Source organism: Pseudorca crassidens, chromosome 5 (assembly GCF_039906515.1).
Source record: "Pseudorca crassidens isolate mPseCra1 chromosome 5, mPseCra1.hap1, whole genome shotgun sequence".
In the NCBI taxonomy this organism is placed as follows: Eukaryota; Metazoa; Chordata; class Mammalia; order Artiodactyla; family Delphinidae; genus Pseudorca; species Pseudorca crassidens.
The window spans coordinates 140,379,981-140,400,958 of record NC_090300.1 but is presented as its reverse complement, the minus strand read 5'-3'; the positions used below and the strand labels follow the sequence as shown (position 1 = coordinate 140,400,958).

General features: G+C 49.5%; 1 protein-coding gene across 5 annotated transcripts in view; it reads right to left on the bottom strand.

Moving 5' to 3' along the window:
- The window catches only part of DOP1B (DOP1 leucine zipper like protein B), a 108,924-nt gene that overhangs the window by 30,254 nt on the left and 57,692 nt on the right, over positions 1-20,978 (bottom strand). For all 5 annotated transcript variants that reach the window (XR_010943843.1, XM_067739450.1, XM_067739451.1 and 2 more), the window contains 9 exons: positions 20,547-20,818; positions 15,034-15,186; positions 13,916-14,016; positions 13,026-13,216; positions 8,418-10,017; positions 7,818-7,929; positions 7,018-7,206; positions 3,986-4,108; positions 1,608-1,742 (listed from right to left, as the gene is read on the bottom strand). Coding sequence is in view for 4 of the 5 variants with exons in the window: in XM_067739450.1 (XP_067595551.1) it covers positions 1,608-1,742; positions 3,986-4,108; positions 7,018-7,206; positions 7,818-7,929; positions 8,418-10,017; positions 13,026-13,216; positions 13,916-14,016; positions 15,034-15,186; positions 20,547-20,818 (2,876 nt within the window). In the remaining variant the exon portion in view is untranslated. The remainder of the gene's footprint in view (positions 1-1,607; positions 1,743-3,985; positions 4,109-7,017; positions 7,207-7,817; positions 7,930-8,417; positions 10,018-13,025; positions 13,217-13,915; positions 14,017-15,033; positions 15,187-20,546; positions 20,819-20,978) is intronic.

Sequence of the window (20,978 nt, the reverse complement as noted above, 5' to 3'; positions counted from 1 at the left end):
TAGTGTTTCTTCCTCCTATAATATTTTTGCTTTCCAACAGTAAAAGAAATGGTACGAGAATCTGGCCCTTGGTCACAAGCCATTTTGGGGAATTCCTCAATATTCTCACTCCAATTTTTTTAACAATCAATGAATGAGGTAATCAATGACAGGGTTAATCATCAGATTCCAGAGCTTCTAAAATATCTCCCATTACTCAACAGTCCCTTTCTCTTTCTCTCCCTCCCTCTCCCCGCTCTCTCCTGCCCTCCTGAAAACATTTTACTGAAAATGCAAGAAAAAACTGAGAATTACGTTTCTGAGGAGAGCCCGAATCCTGAGATGCTTATGTCAGACTGTAGGGTCTGTGTTTACAATTTCCTAGCCTTTTTTTAAAAAATTAATTTATTTATTATTAATTTTGGCTGCATGGGGTCTTCATTGCATGCGGGCTCTCTCTAGTTGCAGCGAGCAGGGGCTACTCTTTGTTGCCCTGCGTGGGCTTCTCATTGCTGTGGCTTCTCATGTTGCAGAGCACAGGCTCCAGGCACGCGGGCTTCAGTAGTTGTGGCACGTAGGCTCAGTAGTTGTGGCGCACGGGCTTAGTTGCTCCACAGCATGTGAGCTCTTCCCGGACCAGGGCTCGAACCCGTGTCCCCTGCATTGGCAGGCGGATTCTTAACCACTGTGCCAACAGGGATGTCCCAATGGGTTCCCAGCAGCTCAAGGCCACGTTCCTACGGGGATGACCTCAACCCCCTTAAAATGCCTGCCTAAGAAAGAAAGCTCAAGGCTTCTGAAGGAATCTGCTGTGTGTTTAGCCAACTCCTGATAGGTTCCTGACCTCCCTTTCTTTGAGCATTTATTAAGACAAGCTTACAGTTATACATCCTTGCTCTGTCCCTTGTGAGATGTATGTGTGTCTCCTACAACCCAGGGATGTCTTTCTCAAGGACCTGGCAGCCACCCCTCTGAAATACCATCATCAAGAAAGATAGGGCCCCTGTTTCCCAGTCTCCAGGGGAGCACAGGAACCTACCTTGCACTTTACAGTCAGCAAACCCCGATGGCCTAATTACATCCACCAACCCCCTTCTTGCTTGTTTGTAACTTTCCACTCCCCTGACTTTGCTGAAGCCCCTGCTTGTTCACCCTCCCTGCTCTTCATTCTCTGCTTAAACTACCCACTCACCTCTGCACAAACTGGAACAGAGCACAACTCCTTCCCCTGCTGCAGTAGTTACTAAATAAAATCAGTCTTTTCCACCTTTAACTAGTGTCTGGCTTTGTTTAACTCTGACGCCTTTTCAGCTGCAAGTTCCTTGAGGCAAGTGACATTTCTTCTTTCTAACAGAGTTATTCGATTTGAACCACTACCGGGCAGAGCACCCTGCAGTGGGATGTAAGGATGGAAGTCCGTCCTTCACCTCAAGTGGCTTGCACCCCAAAACAGGAGCCCATGAAGCACATTTCATGGAGCTCCGCAGAGTCCGGTAGGAACACCTTCGTTTTGCAGCCCCCGAATTCCGAGTTGCTGCCGTAACCTCTGTTTCCCTCCCAAACACAGTTTATAAGACGTGGAGTTAGAGAGAGTGCTGCGTTCCTCTGAGGGTCCCCAGGCTCCTGACCTCGTCCCCTAGGACCTGCGGCGGCCTCTTCACCACTTCCTTCACCAGGTGCAGCACCGTGTCAGTCTGCAGGGTGCTCAGCGCACAGATCAGGTCCACAAGGGTCAGCTGGGACGCGCTGGCCGCCGGGACGATCTGCCGAGGAAAAAATCATTCCTTTAAGGCTCACAGAGAGAAAACAAGAATAAGAATGAGGCACAGAAAGTACTCTATAATACTTGCTCCTGGAAAAAGAGGTTTGTTTTAATCTTCTAAAGAAATACTTAAATGAAAACTGGGTAATGGACTCTAGTGGTGGGAACGAAGAGTGAGGTTAGCATTTAATCACAGTAACCTAATCAGTATCTGATACAAATAAGGAATAAAACGTGTAGCTGATGATGGGCAGTCTCTCTGGTATGTTCAAGCTGAGAAAGCATTGTAGAAACAGATACGTTTAATTGGGAGGAAACAGGCTGATATCGAGACAGCCCCCAAAGTATGAGGACAGCAAGAAAAACAGGTAAATCAGGTTCATGCGAGCTGCCTGTGGCAGGCAAGTCCCGGTGAGGGAGGCATGTTGTGAATGCAGAAGTCTGTGTAGGGTGGTGACATGCACTTGCAAGTATCAGGTTTCTCGCCTGGAAGCCCCAGCAAGTGCTAAGGTGGGTGGCCTGGGCCACCAGCCTCTCACACCTCCTCAGGGAACAGGGGCCTACGCTGGGCCCTGAGATAGTGTCCAGGGGGTGGGGCAGACCCTCTGAGGGAGGTACCAGGTAGGAACCTGCATGGTCGACAGAGGGGACCAAGGAAGAAGTACGTGCTGGTATTGCAGAAGCACGTGAACCAAGCTCCCGGAGGACCTCGTGATGGACAAGTCGGTGGAGAAGGCATGGACCAAATGCACACTGGAGTCTGGGCGCAGGCATGCGATGATTTAAATTTGCTTGACCATCATGAACAAGCATTACTTTAATAAATTAAAAAAGCCGAGTGTAAATTATGGACGTGTCAGTGTAGGTTCAGCAACTGTGACAAGTGTAACCCCCTGATGGGGGCTGCTGGGGGAAGCAGGGCATGCACGTGCGGGGACAGGGGAATATGGGAACTCGCTGTACCTTCCTCTCATTTTGTTGTGAACCTAAAACTGCCTTAAAAAGAGAAAGTCTTTAAAACGATTAGTTAAAAAAAAAAAAAAAAAAAAAGCTATCACGGGCTTCCCTGGTGGCGCAGTGGTTGAGAGTCCGCCTGCCAATGCAGGGGACCTGGGTTCGTGCCCCGGTCCGGGAAGATCCCACATGCCGCGGAGCGGCTGGGCCCGTGAGCCATGGCCGCAAAGGGAGAGGCCACAACAGTGAGAGGCCCGCGTACCGCAAAAGAAAAAAAAAAAAAAAAAAAGCTATCAGGTGGTGTTACAACCAGGGAAGGGCCCACAGGGGTCCTCATAGGTAGGATGGTGAACTGTTTCTTAAGCTGGGTGGCAGGTTCATGGCGGTGTTCTTCTTTAAAACGTACATTCTTGTAAGCACACTATTAGACAGTAGATTAAAAAGGTTAAATAGAAGTACAATCTACTCATTACAGAAAGATATGAAAAGAGAGGTTGGGGGTGGCCTCCACTCCCTACCCACCCGACACCCCGGCTAGTTGTAACTGGCACAGCTAGAGTACATGATGCATTTAAAACGGTGGAACTGGGCTTCCCTGGTGGCACAGTGGTTAAGAATCTGCCTGCCAATGAGGGGGACACGGGTTCGAGCCCTGGTCTGGGAAGATCCCACATGCCGCGGAGCAACTGAGCCCATGTGCCACAACTACTGAGTCTGAGCTCTAGAGCCCGTGAACCACAACTACTGAGCCCACGTGCCACAACTACTGAAGCCCGCGTGCCTAGAGCCTGTGCTCTGCAACATGAGAAGCCACAGCAATGAGAAGCCCACGCAGGGCAACAAAGAGTAGCCCCTGCTCGCCGCAACTAGAGAAAGCCCGCGTGCAGCAACGAAGACCCAAAGCAGCCAAAAATAAAGAAAGAAAAGATTATAAAAAATAAAAGAATAAAAAATAAATAAAACAGTGGAACTACTGCCCCAGTCTCCCGTGTTGGCCTCTGGCGTCACTTTTTTTTTTTGTGATACGCGGGCCTCTCACTGTTGTGGCCTCTCCTGTTGCGGAGCACAGGCTCCGGACGCGCAGGCTCAGCGGCCATGGCTGACGGGCCCAGCCACTCCGCGGCACGTGGGATCTTCCCGCACCAGGACACGAACCCGTGTCCCCTGCATCGGCAGGCGGACCCTCAACCATTGCGCCACCAGGGAAGCCCTGGCGTCACTTTTGATCACACATGACCCTCTGGTATTTTGTCAGAGTAAGTTAGTTCCTGCTTTCATTTCTGGCTTTACCTTTGTCTTACTGTGGCGTTTCACTTTCTTCCTGCCCCACACCGCTGCAACAGCTGCTGTCAGCTGAACTCCAAGATGGGCTGTCAAGGGGTTTAAGAAGTCTAAAATTTTTTGTCGTATGATCTAAAAAATAGAAAAACGAAGAGTTAGAGCAGAGTAGAATCAGGGCTACGGTGGACTGTGCACTTCACCACCAGCACCTGTAAACCCTGGGAGCCAGGGCGGGTCTTTGTCTCAGCATCCCGGGCACCAGGCCTCGGGAGGAGGAACTGGACGAGAGGCACGGCGGGCAGCCCAGGCGGACGGACAGATGGCTAGCGGAGCCGAGCAGGAAGAGACCCTTGGGAGGTGATGAATACCACCTCCAAGCAGCTGTGAGCAGGGCAGGGCTCGAAGGCAGCCACCCAAGGCTTTGCAGATACAGTGAGGAAGGGGGCGGGGGGGGTACCCAGCAGTGGAGTCGGCACTGTTCCCATCCGGAAAGCCCCTAGCCTCACTTGTCTCAACCAGCCCTGGAAGGGCTAATATGCATCAGGAAGGATGTTTTTCAATTTCCAGAAATATGTACATTTAACTAACTTTGTTATGTAACCAACTAAAAATAAACTCACAGCACGGCCCCGGACGTCACTCATCACCCTCCCTCCGGCTGCGCCTGGATTTTTCTCCATTCCTGAAACCTCCATGTTCCTTCCTCTATAAATCCTGTGGGTCTCACAGCCGCTAACACCTCCCTACCCAGGCAAATCCTCTCTTCCTGGGTCTCAGCTCAGCCCCTCTGCCTCAGGAAGGCCTCCTCGACCCCCTGACCAGGGGTCACAGCCTGTAAGAGTGCCCCGCATTCTTTGTAGCACTTCTCATCATTATTTTTAAATTGATGGTTAACGTCTGTATCCGCCAGGCAGACAAGGACTTAATTGCTCTATCTTATCCACTATTGGATAAGCAGGACCTGGTACACAGCAGCAGACATGCAAATGTTTGTGGAATGAATGCATTTACCTTGGGCTTCCTCTGTCCCCACTGCCTTAGTTTAGCATCTCCTTAGATGCAATTGGCCATGGGATGGAGACGTCCTCTCCCTCCCGCTGCGGTTTCTGCTCCAGAGAAACCACGGGGGCCCCAGCTCAAGGCCTTGGGTCCTTCAGGGAGGGCTTAAGTTAAGTGCTCAATAAATGTTAGCCATCGCCAAAATGAATCCTTCCATCAGCCCAGGAGGTAGGCTACTAATAACAGACTCATTTCACAGAGGAGGAAACCGAGGCTCAGGCTGCGTGCCTGAGGATTTTCTGAACCTTTCTAGAGCTTAATTTTTAGGCTTAAATTAAGCAGTTTCCTGTGGCAGCTTGAAATACAGCAGATTTCCCTTGGAGGGTATCTCTGGAACTGCCAGAACATTTTGGAGGCCACCTGTGCAACTGCCTGACTCACTATAGAAAGATCAGAAAACAGAAGTCAGAGGCGGGCTCCATTCCCTACTCACCCTCATCTCGGCATCACTGCTTATCAGATGCACGATTGAGGGCAAAGCACTCACTCTCTCTACACCCCAATGTCCTCATCTGTAATCTGGGAATAATAATAGTACCCACCTTGCAGGTGAGGACTAAATGTGCCAATAAACGAAGAGTGCTTGGAGGATGCCTGGCTTCGTGTTTCCAACTGAGGAAACTACAGCACAGACAGGTTAATGAACTTGCCCAGGGTCCCACGAAGCACCTGAGCAGGGAGCTGAGTCCAGGTGATCTGGCTCCCCGTGTCCTGATCTGTTCTGCTCAGCCCGGGCCGCCAGATGCCAGCGTAAGCTCCGAGGCCGCACCTGGCACCAGGGGTGCTCAGCTAAATGAGACACAGCCAGATAATTCTGAGCCACCAGACACAGCAACCAGAGACTGAGCTGGGACGCTACCAAGAGAGAGTGAACTGTAACCGAGCAGGATCCTATGGGGGCCTTCCTGGGACAGAACCCTCCCCACCATGTCCTCTGCCGGCCTCTTGTTTGTAGAAAAGCTTTAGCCTCCCAGGCCTCCCCTGAGTCACAAAAGCCTGGCTCAGGAATGAATGATTGCAAGGATGTGAACACATGATGACAAACGTAGCAGTGGGGTGAGGAGAAGTGATAACAATTTAAATGGTAAATCGGCCATATGGCAGTCACAGAATCTTTAGTTCCTCCCTGAAGTACATAGATAAGTGTCTGAGGCATATTCCTGAGTTGTTTTACAGATACTAAAACCCCCACCAAATGGAAGAAGCTAACTGCATGATGACCATAAACAGGTAGCCCCCAGACCCGCTGGAGCCTGAGGATTAATGATGTTAACTCCTGTGACACGGCCCTGTTATCTCCTCATCAACCAATCAGAGAACTGTACATGAGCTGTTCACCCACCCTGCAACTCCCCTCCCTCACCTTACCCTTAAAAACTCTTCCCTGAAACCCATCGGGGGAGTTCAGGTTTTTTTGAGCATCAGCTCCCACACTTCTTGTCTGGCGCCTTAAAATAAACCCCCCACTTTCCTTTAACACGACCTGGTGTCAGTAGATTGCCTTTACTGCGTGCAGGCGAGTGGACCCAAGTTTGGTTCGGTAACAGAACTAGAAATGCTCTGGGTTGTGAGCTTTTGGTTTAATAAAAAACTCAAAGACACCTCAACACTTGTTCAAGGCACCACTGAAAGCAGAATGCAAGAGCTAAGCTGTCTTAGTAGAGATGCTTAACAGAAACAGGTTGAGGACTTTAGGTACCCTACCTGGAACCCTCAGAGACTTTATGTTTGGCTTAAAAAAAAAAAAGGGGGCCAAGGGGAAAGAATAAACTGAAAACTACTCACAAAGCTTTTCTTTCCATGAATAGGAAACTTATTCTAATAAACAAACTGGAGATTTCTACTTCCAACTTACTTCTAATGTGGGTTTCTCTGAGCACATTACGTTTGATTATTTATGTATATAACCCTGTACATTTTTACTTTTTGGTGGGACAATACAAGAAGAGGAAGTCGTAAACACACAAAGGAAGCTCTCTCACTTTGGTGGTTTTAAAGTAAACGGAAGAAGATCCCTTCGTGGCTCCAAGGAGATCCATGGGTCTCTTTTGAGTCTCCTCCTTTCTGAGAACATTCCAGAGAAGGGCCATGGTATTAACAATTCGAGGAAGCTCTTCCAGAATAGCATTCTTGGCATTTTTCAAATTGGTAGAGTCACTCACAGCAGCGGTCTAAAAACGAAAACGAACACGTGAGACTCGCTGCGTCTGCGGTGGCACCGTCTCCCTTTCCACGAGGACAGGGTGCTGGTGGGATAAAGTCTGGGCTGTAGCACTCTCCAGAGCAAGTCCCACGTGTGGTCTGGAAGTAAAACGCCTCCCTGAGCATTTAAACCCATGATCTTCTTTCAGAGAGGGAGACCTGTGCATCTGAGGCTCCTCATTACAAACTCTTCCAAGCACTCAACCAAAGCACTAGCTGCCTTCTACAATCTGATCCCAGATAGGGTAGAGCAACCAACAGCTAAAACGTCTTCAAACTCCATAAGGCCAAGTAAAAAGTACCCGGAAAAAAGATGACATTCTATCCCATACTGGTGGAGGGCTGAAGTCGCCCACAGAGAGCGCCAGCAAGAACAAAACCACGTTTGCATGACTTACATACATACATTTGCACGTATATTTGCACACACTTCATTATTTGCATGTGTGTTCATTTGCATTAACGTTTGCGTATATGTTTGTATGACATACATACATTTCTTCTTTGAAACAGACGTAACCCCAATGAAAACAAAACAATATATGAAAACTGTCTCGAACTCAGGAAAGAAATGGTTTACCTTTTTGTTTTGGTTGGGTTGTTCCAAAAGACAAAAATGACTAATGGTTGTTAGACCTTCCAAAAGAGTGAGTGGATAATCCGGAGAAATGTTTTCCCTCTTGGAGGTCATGCTTTGGTGAAGAAACGAGAAACTGGTTTTGAGAATCCTTAAGAATGAGGCCATAAAGGTTTTTAATCGTACATATAAACACGGAAACCACAGAGATATCACGATCTTAAAAAACTGGGGCTCTCATAATGAACTACTGTTACAAAAAGGACAGGCATCATTTGTGCTGTTTTTACATTTATACAGTCGTTTTGGAAAAATGTTTCCAGGTGTTTTAGAATGTCTGTGAAGATCCTCATTTTTCTTTCTGTTTTGCAACACTAATGAAGAGAGACTGACTTGTCCTGTAACACTCATCTAGCCTGGGGAGTCATGTGGAATTGAAAATAAAGGAGCTGAACATTTAGTTCCTGGTTACCCCTTTTGACAATGCTAACTAGGCCTTTGATTAGGTTGAAATTATCCTCCAGTTGGCTTCTAGGGGAAATCGGCTGTCTGACTAAAGCTGTCATTAAAGAAACAGTTAACACATCAAAGGGTTCACCGTACCTGATAGAGAGCTTCACCGATTCGCTTTCATACTGCTTGACCAGCTCGTCCAAGTTTTTGCAAATCTGGACGAGGAAGGGGGTCACCGTCCAGCCCAGGGACCTTCCGAAGTACGGCAAGGAGTGCGTGACCAGGCTGACCCAGGCCGGATGCATGCCGTAGCCGTAGGCCGGCTGCAGGCCCCTCACCACGGCGGACACCAGCAGCCCCTGCGAGGTGAGCCGGTGGGGCTGCACATACTGCAGGGAGCTGATGGCCTCCTGGAAGCTCAGGGTCTGCCGCCACTCCCGGGACAGGTCCGCCTGGTGTTCCGCCTCCTCGTGCACCGGCCCCAGGTGGTGCTCCAGGACGATGAGTGCCTGCAGCAGCTTCAGCAGCTCAATCTGCAGGGGGTGCTCGCTCCAGATCTGGTCCTGGCCCAGGTTGATGAGATTCTCCTCGAACAGGCTGTCCTCCCGCTGGGAGTGGCCCCGCGCCACCACGGCCAGTCCATAGCGCTTGTGGCTTGTATACATGGACGCGGACAGCGAGAGCAGTACGAACTCCTGGACCCTGCACCTCTGCAGCAGGCTGTGGATGAACTCCACGTTCTTCCCTTCGGCTGACTTGGCCACCGAGACCAGCTGCGTCATCATTCTGATCAAAACTGCGACGCTCTTGACCTGCACGTCCCGGTTGCCGAGGACGTCTCGGTGGGAGACCTTCAGGTAACAAGGGTAGTAGCTGCGCAGGAAGCTCAGGCACAGGTAGGTGAGGAGCTCGATCAGCAGCGAGTGAGGGCACACGTTGGGAGACTGGGTCTGGAGCTTTCCGTAGAAGCTCTGGCCGACGAGGGCCTCCTGGTGGCGAGCCAGGAGGTTGGAGACGAGGTTGAGGTGCGCGGTGGAGCTGGTGTCCATGCTGGTCCGGGACATGGCCTCGATGAACTCTTTGGGGTTGGTCTTGAGCACGGCTTCGAGCACGGAGAAGGCGTACAGCACTCGCCGGGAGTCATAGGGCTGCGGGTAGAGCAGGATGTGCTTAAACAGGGCCTCGATCGCCTCCTGCCTCTCCCGCTGCTGCTTCAGCTGCCGGGCCACGCTCAGGGCCTGGAGCTCCGCGTCGGCCTCCTCGTCGCTGGACAGCGACTCCGAAGCCTGGGTCTTGTCCGAGTCCACGCGCGCCAGGCTCCACTTGACAGTGGACTTGAGGCTGGCTGCCGGCTCTGGGGAGCCCTGGGCTGCCGCGGGGAGGGGCGTGCGGCAGAGCTCGCCGCCGCTCAGCTCCTGGGGCTCGTGGGACGGGGAGGAGAAGGGGGACGTGTGCTCGCTCTCCGTGGGGCTCGTGTCCGCGGACTCGGTGCGCTCGCTGTCGTCCGCGGTGTCGCAGGCCGCCCCGTCCAGCAGGTCCGCGCAGCAGGCAAGGTCTTCCTCGCTGGGCTCGCGGCCTGGCGGGCATACCTCGGGCTCCTTCTCCACCTCGGCCCAGATGGCCTCGCGGTCCACGGTTGGGAACTGGCTCAGGGGCGCTCTCTCTTCGCCACCACCCTCCTGAAGCTCGGGTGCGCCCCACGCCTCTTTGAATGAGGTTCGCTTCCTGTTAAACCAATGACGCCAGTCTTCTGAAAATTACAGAACAACAGACAACTTCAGAACAGGAGGGTCAGTTATGACAAGTCGCTTCTAGAGTGATCTTTGTCTTAAAGCCAGGCAGAAAGATCAATATTAGTAAAATTCTCCTGTGGGAGGAGGGACAAGATAAATTCTTTGCGACAACGTGGATGGACCTGGAGGGTATCATGCTTAGTGAAATGTCGGACAGAAAATCACAAATACTGTATGTTACCGCTTATACGTGGAGTCTAAAAATTAAAACAAGTGAATGAATGTAACAAAGCAGAAACAGACTCACAGTCACAGAGAACAAACTAGTGGTTACCAGTGGGGGCAGGGTGGCAGGGGGAGACACGGGTAGGGGATTACGAGGTACAAACTCCTGTGTATACAAGAAATAAGCTACCAGGATATACTGTGCAGCACAGGGCATATACCCAATATGTTATAATAACTATAAATGGAGTATAACCTTTAAAAACTGTGAACCACTATCTTGTGCACATGAAACTTACATCGTATTGTAAATCAGCTATACCTCAACCAAAAACATAAAGTGTAAAAACCACAAAATAAAATATAATTCCCCCATGAAACAACAACACTAGAGTCTAGATTACATTACAGATGGAAGGCAGACAAGCAAAGTGAACAGGCCTTTTATAATGTTCAAGAAATTGGATCATTTAGTTACATTGTCATAGGAAATATAAATATCCCGAGTTTAGGGGAAGGGTGATTTAAAAAAAAAAATGCCTATCATTTTCTCCCGGGAGTTTCCTTTCAAAAAAGGTATCCTACAGAAATGTCAGCAGAAGGTCTTCAAAGCTAAGAGGGTATCACTGAAACGTCTTGAATAAAAACAAACTGGAAAGCAAACAAGACATCCACAGTAAGAGGACTGAAAACACTCATGCCACAGGCATGCAGAGGGCTACTGTTTGGTTTTTTTTTTTTTTTTTTTTTTTTGCGGTACGCGGGCCTCTCACTGTTGTGGCCTCTCCCGTTGCGGAGCACAGGCTCCGGACGCGCAGGCTCAGTGGCCATGGCTCACACGCGCAGCCGCTCCGCGGCATGTGGGATCTTCCCGGACCAGGGCACGCACCCCTGTCCCCTGCATCGGCAGGCGGACTCTCAACCACTGCGCCACCAGGGAAGCCCTGTTTGGGTTTTTTAAAGATACTTCTACACGTACGATATGGAGCAATGTGTGGAGTATATTAAGTATTGAAGAAAAAAGACTAAGCTGCAGAATCTAGCTGTACAGAATAAGCCCAGTTAGGGGAGAGTGCCTGTAATATGCAGCTATGAAAAAGTCTGGAATGACAGCTACTGAACCATTAACAGTGAGGCGCTCTATCAGCCGGCATCGCGAAGGACTTTCACTTGTGCTTTTGCTTCCCGACTGAAGATTCCAGTTCTTAAAATAAGCACGCTAGTACCTCTGAGATCAGAAAATACACAACACTTTAAAGTGCTCAGGTCTCTTTAAAAAAAGGAGTGAAAAGCCAGATGTCTTTGGTACTGCCAAACATTTGTAATAGGCAGCTTCCAGCAAATCTATTCCATGAACACTAAGCCAGGTTAGGAAAGGAAGAGGAATAAGATTTTAGAAATAGAGGAGCTGCCTGGTGTGCACAACAGTATTTAAAAAGTAGATTTCTACAGGCTCACAGAGGTAGCATGCAGGGTAAGCAGAACCCTTTTAGTTGTTTCCAGGGAGAGAACGTGGCAGAGAAAACGCATTGTCTCTTACTAGGCAGGTAGCATTAAACGTCAATTAGAGGGGGCAGCAGGGAGTGCCACGAGACTTTTAAAACCCAATGAGCCGTGGAGTGAAAACTTTCTCGTTAAAGCAAAGGAATGCTTAAAATCTAGCTTCTCTTAATGAAGAGCAAACTTTTAAGAAGGTGCTTAGTTTATACTTCTTTGCATTTTACTTTCTTATGATTGTGGAGTAATAAAATGCCTCTTCTTTGAGGAGGCACCTAAAGGAAAACCAGAAGTTACAGTTTTAGGCAAGGAACCTTGTAAGGAAAGGAAACCACCTTAGGAATCTTTGCTTATTTAGGTGTTAGGCTGCTTTTCTCTGTGAGATAAGACTGGGACAAACACTGAATATTTACAACCCCGTGGTCTAAACAAACTAATCAAAGCTTGTAAAACCGTCACTTAGAAAACTGCAGGAAGTCATAAAATACACCTATTGTGGGAAGCAATGTTAGATCATAAACGGCTCTAGGTGTTAGTCACTGAAATTTAATGAACTCCTCGGTTTTATTTTAGCCTTTCTTTTCTTCTTCTTACCCATACTCTTTTAAATTTATGTTAAAGATGCCTCTGAAAGTTCTCAGAACCCAAAGGTCTATTTCTTCTGCATTTCTGATTATATGTTCACAGCTGGAAAGAGCCTTGGAGAGCAGACAGAAAAGAAACCACTTACCTTGTTCTTGACAGTTCTGGAGCAGAAGTAATTTTTATAAAGTACAACTGAGTAGGTTACATGCAAATTTCAACATTCTTGATCATTCATACCTGGAGGCAACCTCAACTCTCCCGTCCCAGGTCTGAGAAGTGCTAGCCTAGCCAACCCAAACTGGACTTCACGCCAGACCTCAGACTTCTTTCATAAGTGAAGGGTTGGCCTTGGAGACCCTTGGATGGATGGTCTGTTTTTCTCTCCTCCTACCTTAGATGCACTTGAATTGCTTTCTCTAGCAAAAGAACCAAGAACCAGCTATATTTATTGGAACATGGGTTACTAACATTTTCCTGTTTAATATAAAAAAATCATGTTTTTCAGTGAACACAACAAACCCACCACCTAGCATTTCTAAGTGCTGGTTCATCTGATTCTTAAATTTTAAAAGTCCCCACAAAGTACCTTCATACCTTCTGAATGTGGCAAAACCACCAGGGAGGTCTAAGTGCCTCGCTGCTGCACCAGGCAGCTGGGGTCCTCCCCTTCCTGCCCCAGGGACAGAGAGCTGGCCTGGCCTGCGCGCGGCGTGCTCACCCGTTGAGCTCTGCTGCTTGAGGCAGTGAATGGAGGCCCTCTGGGTTTTGGGCTCAAGCAGGAGTAGCAGCACGGGCTCCAGGATGCGGGCCACGTCGCCGAGGGAGAGCGCCCGCACCAGCCAGCCCTGGGCGGTGGCCCCAATGGCGCCGTCTGTGCAGGCCAGGCTGTCCAGCACGACGAACAGGGACCTGTGGGGGGATGCGAACCGTCAGGGCGGCTGGGACGCCCTCGGGGAGCTTCACCTGGCCTGGGCTTCCCGACCCAGGCAGACGAGGACCAGGGACGTAAACCCTGCTCTCAGCTAGAGTCTCTGGTGGCGGGGGTGGGGTGGGGAGCTTTTAAAATCCCGATGCCCAGGCCTCACCCCACATGGAGGGGGGAGGAGGTACCAGAATCAGCTGGCATCTCTCTAAGGCTGTGTGTCTGACCCCCGCATCTAGAGCTCCGGAAATAAGGTGGGGGATTTTCAAAAACCAACGCAGAACAGAATGCGCGTACGATACAGTTCACGTCTTCAGCATGTGGTTGAGGACATCGCAGGCGCGCACGCCCAGCGTGGCTGCCACCCGAGTCAAGATCTAGCCCATCTTCGTCTCCCTACCAAGCCCCTGGGGGGCACGTTCTACCAGCTCCTCAGGTGAGTCTGAGGCACGTGGGGCTTTCTCCTCCCTCCAAGGCCAAATTAAGCAAACTCCTCCCAGGTATTCACACCCGTCTGGCCGGAATTCACTTAGGGGATCACAGGAATCGTTCGCTCTGCATCAAGAACATGGGGTCAGGTTTTCCACTGCACACATCTCTCTCTCCCCAGCCCGACACACTGACCCGGCACCTCTGCAAAGTGTCCCCTTGCTTTTAAGGGTAAGTTATAAAAAAGTCCCCCTCACCTGTCAAAGGAGCGATTGTGAGATGTCACTCGACTGCCTTGGATCTCTCTCGTCAGGTGCCAGATGACGGAAAATCGAAACAGAGCTTCCAGTCTCGTTCCCTTGAATAGCAAAGAAACGGGAGTGAGGAACCTGATTTCTTAGCAGAACACTGTTCTCCGTGGCAGCAAACCCCATTTAAATAACAAACAAGAGCTCAGCAGAAAGGCAGCAACCCAGGCAGAGATGCTGGAGTCGCATCAGTGCCTGGTGTCCGATGGCGCCTGGAGCAGGGAGGACCCGGGTCCTTGCCTTCCTTGCTCCCACTAACACAGGTGTGCTTTCCGGGGAGTGCGTATTCCAGACTCAGCGTCAGCCCGAGTCTGGGGTCACACCTAGGGCTGTGGCTGAAGGAAAACACAGAGCACAGCCTTCTCATGGCCTTTGGCAGTGCCAGGCTGAATGGCTTAGAGAACAGGACACGACAGCAAAGCAGAGCCAGGGCTTCCAAGGCGACACATTCTCTATGACTGCCTACTTCACTGAGAACTCTAGAAGCCCTGCAGGCATCATGGGAGCCTGGGCAGATTTCCCTGGTGAGCCTTAATATGACACAGGGGATAGCTCGTGCTTCTGGAGGCCTTCCAGTCCTGAAATTATTAATGTATTAAAATGTTACTAATGTGGACTTCCCTGGTGGCGCAGTGGTTAAGAATCCGCCTGCCAGTGCAGGGCACAGGGGTTCGAGTCCTGGTCTGGGAAGATCCCACATGCCGCGGAGCAACTAAGCACATGCACCACAGCTACTGAGCCTGCGCTCTAGAGCCCACGTGCCACAACTACTGAGCCCGCATGCCTAGAGCCCGTGCTCTGCAACAAGAGAAGCCACCGCGGTGAGAGGCCCATGTACCAGGGCGAGGAGTGGCCCCTGCTCGCCGCAACTAGAGAAAGACTGCACGCAGCAGTGAAGACCCAACACAGGCAAAAAAAAAAAAAATGTTACTAGTGCCACAGGCCTGCCCGTTCATCAGGATGTCCACTGAGCTCCAGAAAGACTCCGGCCGGATATAGGTAAGTCTGTCTGGGCTCACGGTGTCAGGACCGATGTCAGAGGGAGGTTGTCGGCTGCAAAGACTCACCTTGTCAGGGTCCAGGAGGGCACGACAGATGATGTCCTCGCAGATGTGGGCTGTCGGGGCCAGGCAGTGCAGGCGGTAGAACAACTCTACACACGTGACGTGATGCTCCTGGGTCTCCTTGTTCAGCTGATTCCAAAGCACATGAGCCACCCTCTGGACGGAGGGGGAGACAGTGTGAACACAGGCGGCTCCCGCCCATTTCCTCCTTGTGGCAGCCCAGTCCCGGCCCCCAGGTACTGGCTTCTGCCTACATTTGCTATGGGAGGATCCTCAATACACAGAGAACCAACACCACCAAGCAGAACAAAGCGAAGCAAACCCAAACCACATTACAGACCCCTCAGGAGTCATCCGGGCAAGGGCAACGTTATAGGTTAAACTTGGATGTCTGAGACTAGCTCAGAACACTGCAGCTCTTGCCCAGACCTTCACTTGCAGAGGGGAATCATCTGGAAGCAAGAACCTATCAGCTGAGGCATCCTTTCAACAAGCGTACACCAAGGCTCCCTACACGCCAGCACTGGGGTTCCAGAGACGCACCCTCTAGGAAGTTCGTTGGATTTGCGGTGGTCGCTATCCTGAGATAGACACCGTAGGACCTTACCACCTAGGGTTGGCTCAAACTGGCGTTCAGCTTTCATTCCCCAAACTTGTTTGTTCCCAATTCTGTGCACAACGCTGTGGCAGATGCCCTGGCTCACCTTCAGGGCACAAATTGTATCCCAAATAGAGTCCTTCATCTCCCCAGCCCTGAACTCAGCGCTTTAAACGTATGAGGTCTGCAAGCGGCTGCAGCCCCTCCCCAAGCCCCAGGGAGCGCGGCGGGTGCCTGACCCAACCACAGTGAGACTCAAAAGGACGGCTGGTGGCCCCTTCCGGGAGCGGAATTTCTAAAGGCATTCTTCCAGGTCGTGGAAAAAGATGATGTCTCACAGATTATAACTTTTTATAATGTACATCTTACATCAGAGAACTTCTTTTGGCTCATTTATTTCTCTTGAACAAAACTGTCTTCTCTGCACAGATCAAATTAACCACTGACTGGTTTGAGCCACTAACCATTATTTATTTTTTCTAAGGGACCATGATGTCCAATTAACAAGTTACATGTAAACTTCTGATACAAAACTTTTGACTAAGAGTCCCCTTGCTTGCAGTTCCTACGGCAAATTTGTGAGTAAGATGCTCCACCTGGAAGGTTTAAAGTTTTTTTTGGAGGGTTTCTGAGACTTGATACTGATCACAAAAACACACCTGCTCCTTCATCTGTCTTAGCCTTCTCAATCCCTATGTTCTGGACGTTTTATTAGTGGCTGGCAATCTGCCTTACAACCTAGAAAGGGCAGGGTACTCTTGGGATATCTGACCTTATCCTCATTTGCACTGTGTGCAGAAGGAAAGCTGGCAGGTGAGCCATTCCATGGGAATGAGAAAAAGGCTAGAGGATGTGGAACCAGCCCAACACCTGGAATCCAAGAACCAGGGGCACATCCTGGCTACTTGTGCAGGTTGCATTACCACTTCTAATTCCAGCGTCTCAATGTGGGCAGGTACCAGCCACACCCAGCTCTTGACAACCTGGTAATATGTAACCGTATGCTCCGGTGCTTGGCAAGTAGTAGATACTCAGGTATGTACCAAATCTGAGTCAAAATAAAAATCCAGGCTTTGGAAAGAACTCATAAAAGTATACTTCACACCAAACAAGAGGAAAGTATTGGGTGCTACCATTTTTACTCTATTAATAGCCTTCCAAGGAGTCATGGACTCAATTCTTTCTTCTCTTTTCTTCTCTGTGCCTGAGAGGTAATTATGTCAAGCTTTGTGCTGTACGCAGGACCAGGGAAGATCTGCCCAGTCACTGTGCTTCCAGTTGGCACTGTTCCTGGTTCCAAGTTCTACAGATTCAAGATCTTTACTGTGACTCAAGTTTGGTAAGAAGGAGGCAAGGAGAATGAGGGGCAGAAGCTGAAGAGCAATTAAATCCAGGATCTGCCAGGACCCAACATCGTAAATGGGGCTCGACTGCACAGACTGCGGACCCTCTACCAGCAAAACCACCATCGTAAGGTCGGATCTTAACAAACGGCACCGCGAAACAGAGGAAAGCTTCAAGTGAGCTTTATCAGGGAGCGCTCCCGGGCGAGGTTCACGGGTCCGAGAGAAAGGGGGCCAGAGAAGTCGCACCTGGGCGAGGGTTGGGCAAGACTTCATAGGGGAAGAAGGGAAAGTGGTGTGGTGAATCTGGGAGGGCGCAGGGTATTCCTTATTTGGTGGTCTTTTCGGGTATCCTGGGGGACCGTTAGTCCCGCCCCTCGAAAGGCGGGAAGGCTGGGCTGGGTTCAAAGTCCCCAGGTCAGTTCCTGGAACTGGGTGGTCCGGAATGTCTCCAGGGCAGTTTCTGGAACTGGGTGGTCCGGAGAATTTCGGTCTGATGCAACCTGTGAATCTGATTGTGTTCCCCTGCCTCGGGCCAGTTGGCCTTACAACCATAACCAGTGAAAATTATAAGAAAAACATTAAACAGCCAGCCATTTAGAGCTGCTGGAAATTATCCGACGGAAATTATCAAGAGATGAAGAAACACTCAAGAAAGTCTACGAAAATTCCAGTACAAGTAGCAATAGTCTATGCCACTTGAACCATGACCCCTATCCACCTCTCAATCAAGCTTGGCTTGGCAGGGTGTGGCCAAGAAGACGGGCACCCCCTCCTTCCAGCTCCCGGTCTAAGGCTTCTGCATCTCCCCGGGAGGAACAGGCCACCGGCATTTTACTCCTCTGCCCCAACTCTTCCATGGAGGCTCTATCCAGGCACGGCAGGCTGAGAATACTGGAGTCCAGATCATTCTTGCTTCAGTTTGCTTGTAAGGGAAAAGTTACAGCTAGGAGAGGAAAAGAGGCACATTCAGAAGACCAGAGGCTAGCACCCTTACCCAGCACCCTGTAGGGATATCGCACCAAGAAAAACAGACAACAGAGCCATTCCACGGGAATGAGAAAAAGGCTAGAGGATGTGGAACCAGCCCAACACCTGGAATCCAAGAACCAGGGGCACATCCTGGCTACTTGTGCAGGTTGCATTACCACTTCTAATTCCAGCGTCTCAATGTGGGCAGGTACCAGCCACACCCAGCTCTTGACAACCTGGTAATATGTAACCGTATGCTCCGGTGCTTGGCAAGTAGCAGATACTCAGGTATGTACCAAATCTGAGTCAAAATAAAAATCCAGGCTTTGGAAAGAACTCATAAAAGTATACTTCACACCAAACAAGAGGCTCTTCCTGTGCAACAGTTTTCAGAGAATTTGCCCAGCGGGAGAGGCAAGCCATAAAACAGAGAGTTGCATAGCTCTCTGTAAGGGAAATGAGTCTATTTGGAACAGAGCACAGGTATATGTTCAAGTCTAGGAGTGCTTTCAAAAACAACAGAGATTTGGGCGGTAAGCAATTAAGAGGAGGCTGGTAGCTCCACCACAGCAACAAGCTAAACCACAGGCCTGTTCATTTACCAGAAATAACCAGGGAAACAGAGAGCTAGGAAAAATCCTCCTGTGTCAAAACAAATCTCAAAGACTGGCCTCAAAAAACTACCTGAGAGAGGGGTGTAAATTTCATTGGCTCAGACTGTGGAGTGATTTATGCCCCAAGGCATTGTTGAAAACAATAGAGCAATCAGCCAGTGATTAGTGGAGCTTAACATCTGGGTGTGATACCAACAGAGCTTAACAGAGACCGGACAGTCAATGACAATAGAAAGCAGACGGTCAAGGAGAATCTTGCTAAGATCACTATCATCTCAGACTGGCTGCACATTCCTAAGGCTGAACCCTCCAAGGAGCAGGCCAAAGGCCTCACACTGCAGGGGAAACAGACATCACTACCACAGTCAAGTCACTAAACAAACAAGAGACAACAAGTCACTGGTGGGGTGGGAGGGAGGTGCCAGAGTACAACTTTACAACAATATATTACCTAAAATGTCCAGTCTTCACTAAAGACTATAAGACATGCAAAGATACAAGGAAACGTGGCCCATACGTTTGGAAGAGGAATAGAGCTATTCAAGAGGGATGTTTCTATATCTCACTGGAATTTAGTATGAATGTGAAGTTAATTCTGATAAGATGTATTGGTAAACCTTAGAGTAACCACTAAAAAAAAATAACTCCCAAAATATATTGAAAAAGTCATCAAGGAAATTAAAATATTACACTGGAAAATATTCACTTAATGAAAAAGAAAGTAGTAAAAGGGAAATAGGTGGGAAAAAGATATGACATATAGAAAACAAGGAATATAATAAAAACCATTGAAATGTGTGCTTTAAATGAATGAATTATACGTAAATGATGCTTTTTTTCTTTTTTTCTTTTTTATAAAAAAAGGAAACAAAGCTGAGACGTGGCCTCAATTACATGACTTGCTTGATAGAGCTCATCTCCAATAGGTGAAAAGCCAGCCCATTTCGAAAGCCTTTCAGAGGACGGGCTGTCAAGACCTGAAAGGACAGTTTAATTCCAGTACCTCATCCCCACATACAACACCTAAAATGTCTCTTCCTTAGCATCTCCGAATTCGCAGGGCATCTGCTGTCCTGACCACCTGCAGGGGAAATGTGTTCCATCTACAGGCCCCAGTGAGCGGGCTGGTCCCTGTCTATACCACACGACCACTTCCCCCTGGCCTGCGTCACTGCTGTGGTCGACTGGACGGCAGAAGGCACCTGACCCAAGGGTGCCCCGCTGACTGCCTATTTAATAGCCTTGACCAGTTAGTTCAGAATTGTTAGAAAGTGATACAACTGTCATTAGCTATGAGAATCAAGCCTGAGGGTCCTGAGGCAGACTGAAGGTCAAGTGGCAACCAAGTTAGGTCCTGGTTGGCAGGGAGATGTGCAGAGCAAGCAGCCTCGGGACCTGACAGCTTCCCAGGTGAGACCCCGTGAGACCCAGCTGCATTCCACTCCCGCCCTTGGACTTCCATGGGCTCCCCTACCTTTATAATAAACCTCACTTTTATTTTCATGAGCTAGCTGGATCTTTCAGCTTCTTGCAATTAAATGAGCCCTATACTACCTTATTTTCTTACTCTGTCCCCCCAAAAGATGGACAACACCTGCTCACCATCTTCAGCAACAATCATTCTTACACTGACACGAACTAAGTTTTCCTTGAGGCTAAATAACCTCAAAGCCTCTAACCTCACAAATTAGGACAGAGTCTCTTTTTCTGTATATTTAGATAACTTAGGAATCCTGCCAGACGGAGTCTGGTCAGCCTAAAACTGAACGCAAATATTACTGAACACTTGCTGCGGGGACAGAAACTGTGCCAGGAGCCTGGGTTAGAGAGATGGGCAAGGCAGGCAAGGTCTCCAGCCACCCTCACCGGCTGCCACCCAAGGCACCATACTCTTTGTCACCACCACTACAACTTGTGGGACAACTTCAAATAAAGAGTCTGGGAAAAGCGTCCCAGGGTCCCAGCTACCCTCCTCTGGATGGGAAATACCTGATAGAAGTCTGTTTTCTCTGCGATGACTTTCAATATTCCTGGAGCAATGGGAGGAACTGTCACCATCTGCAGCTTGCTGAAAAATGGGCTGTGTCCGGAGCTTTTATAGCGTTTCACTTTGTCTTCAATGACAAGTGCTAGGGACAGGGAGTGGTTTATCACTTCGAGCAGGGTGGAGATGGCCACATCCCGGAGGTAGCCGTCAGTCACACAGCAGCAAATGGTCATCAGGGATTTCAGCCAAGACGGAAAACTGGAATCGCCAGCTCCTGGAAGGAAGCCAACCAGAGAGGACAGAGAGAGACAGACAAAACCTCATGAAACTCGCTCACCAACCTGAGAGCCAGTCTCCAAGGCGTTTAGATCCGGGAAGTCACCTGGACAGCAGCGTGATAACCTTCTGGTGGTGACAGGATACGCTGTGCCCAT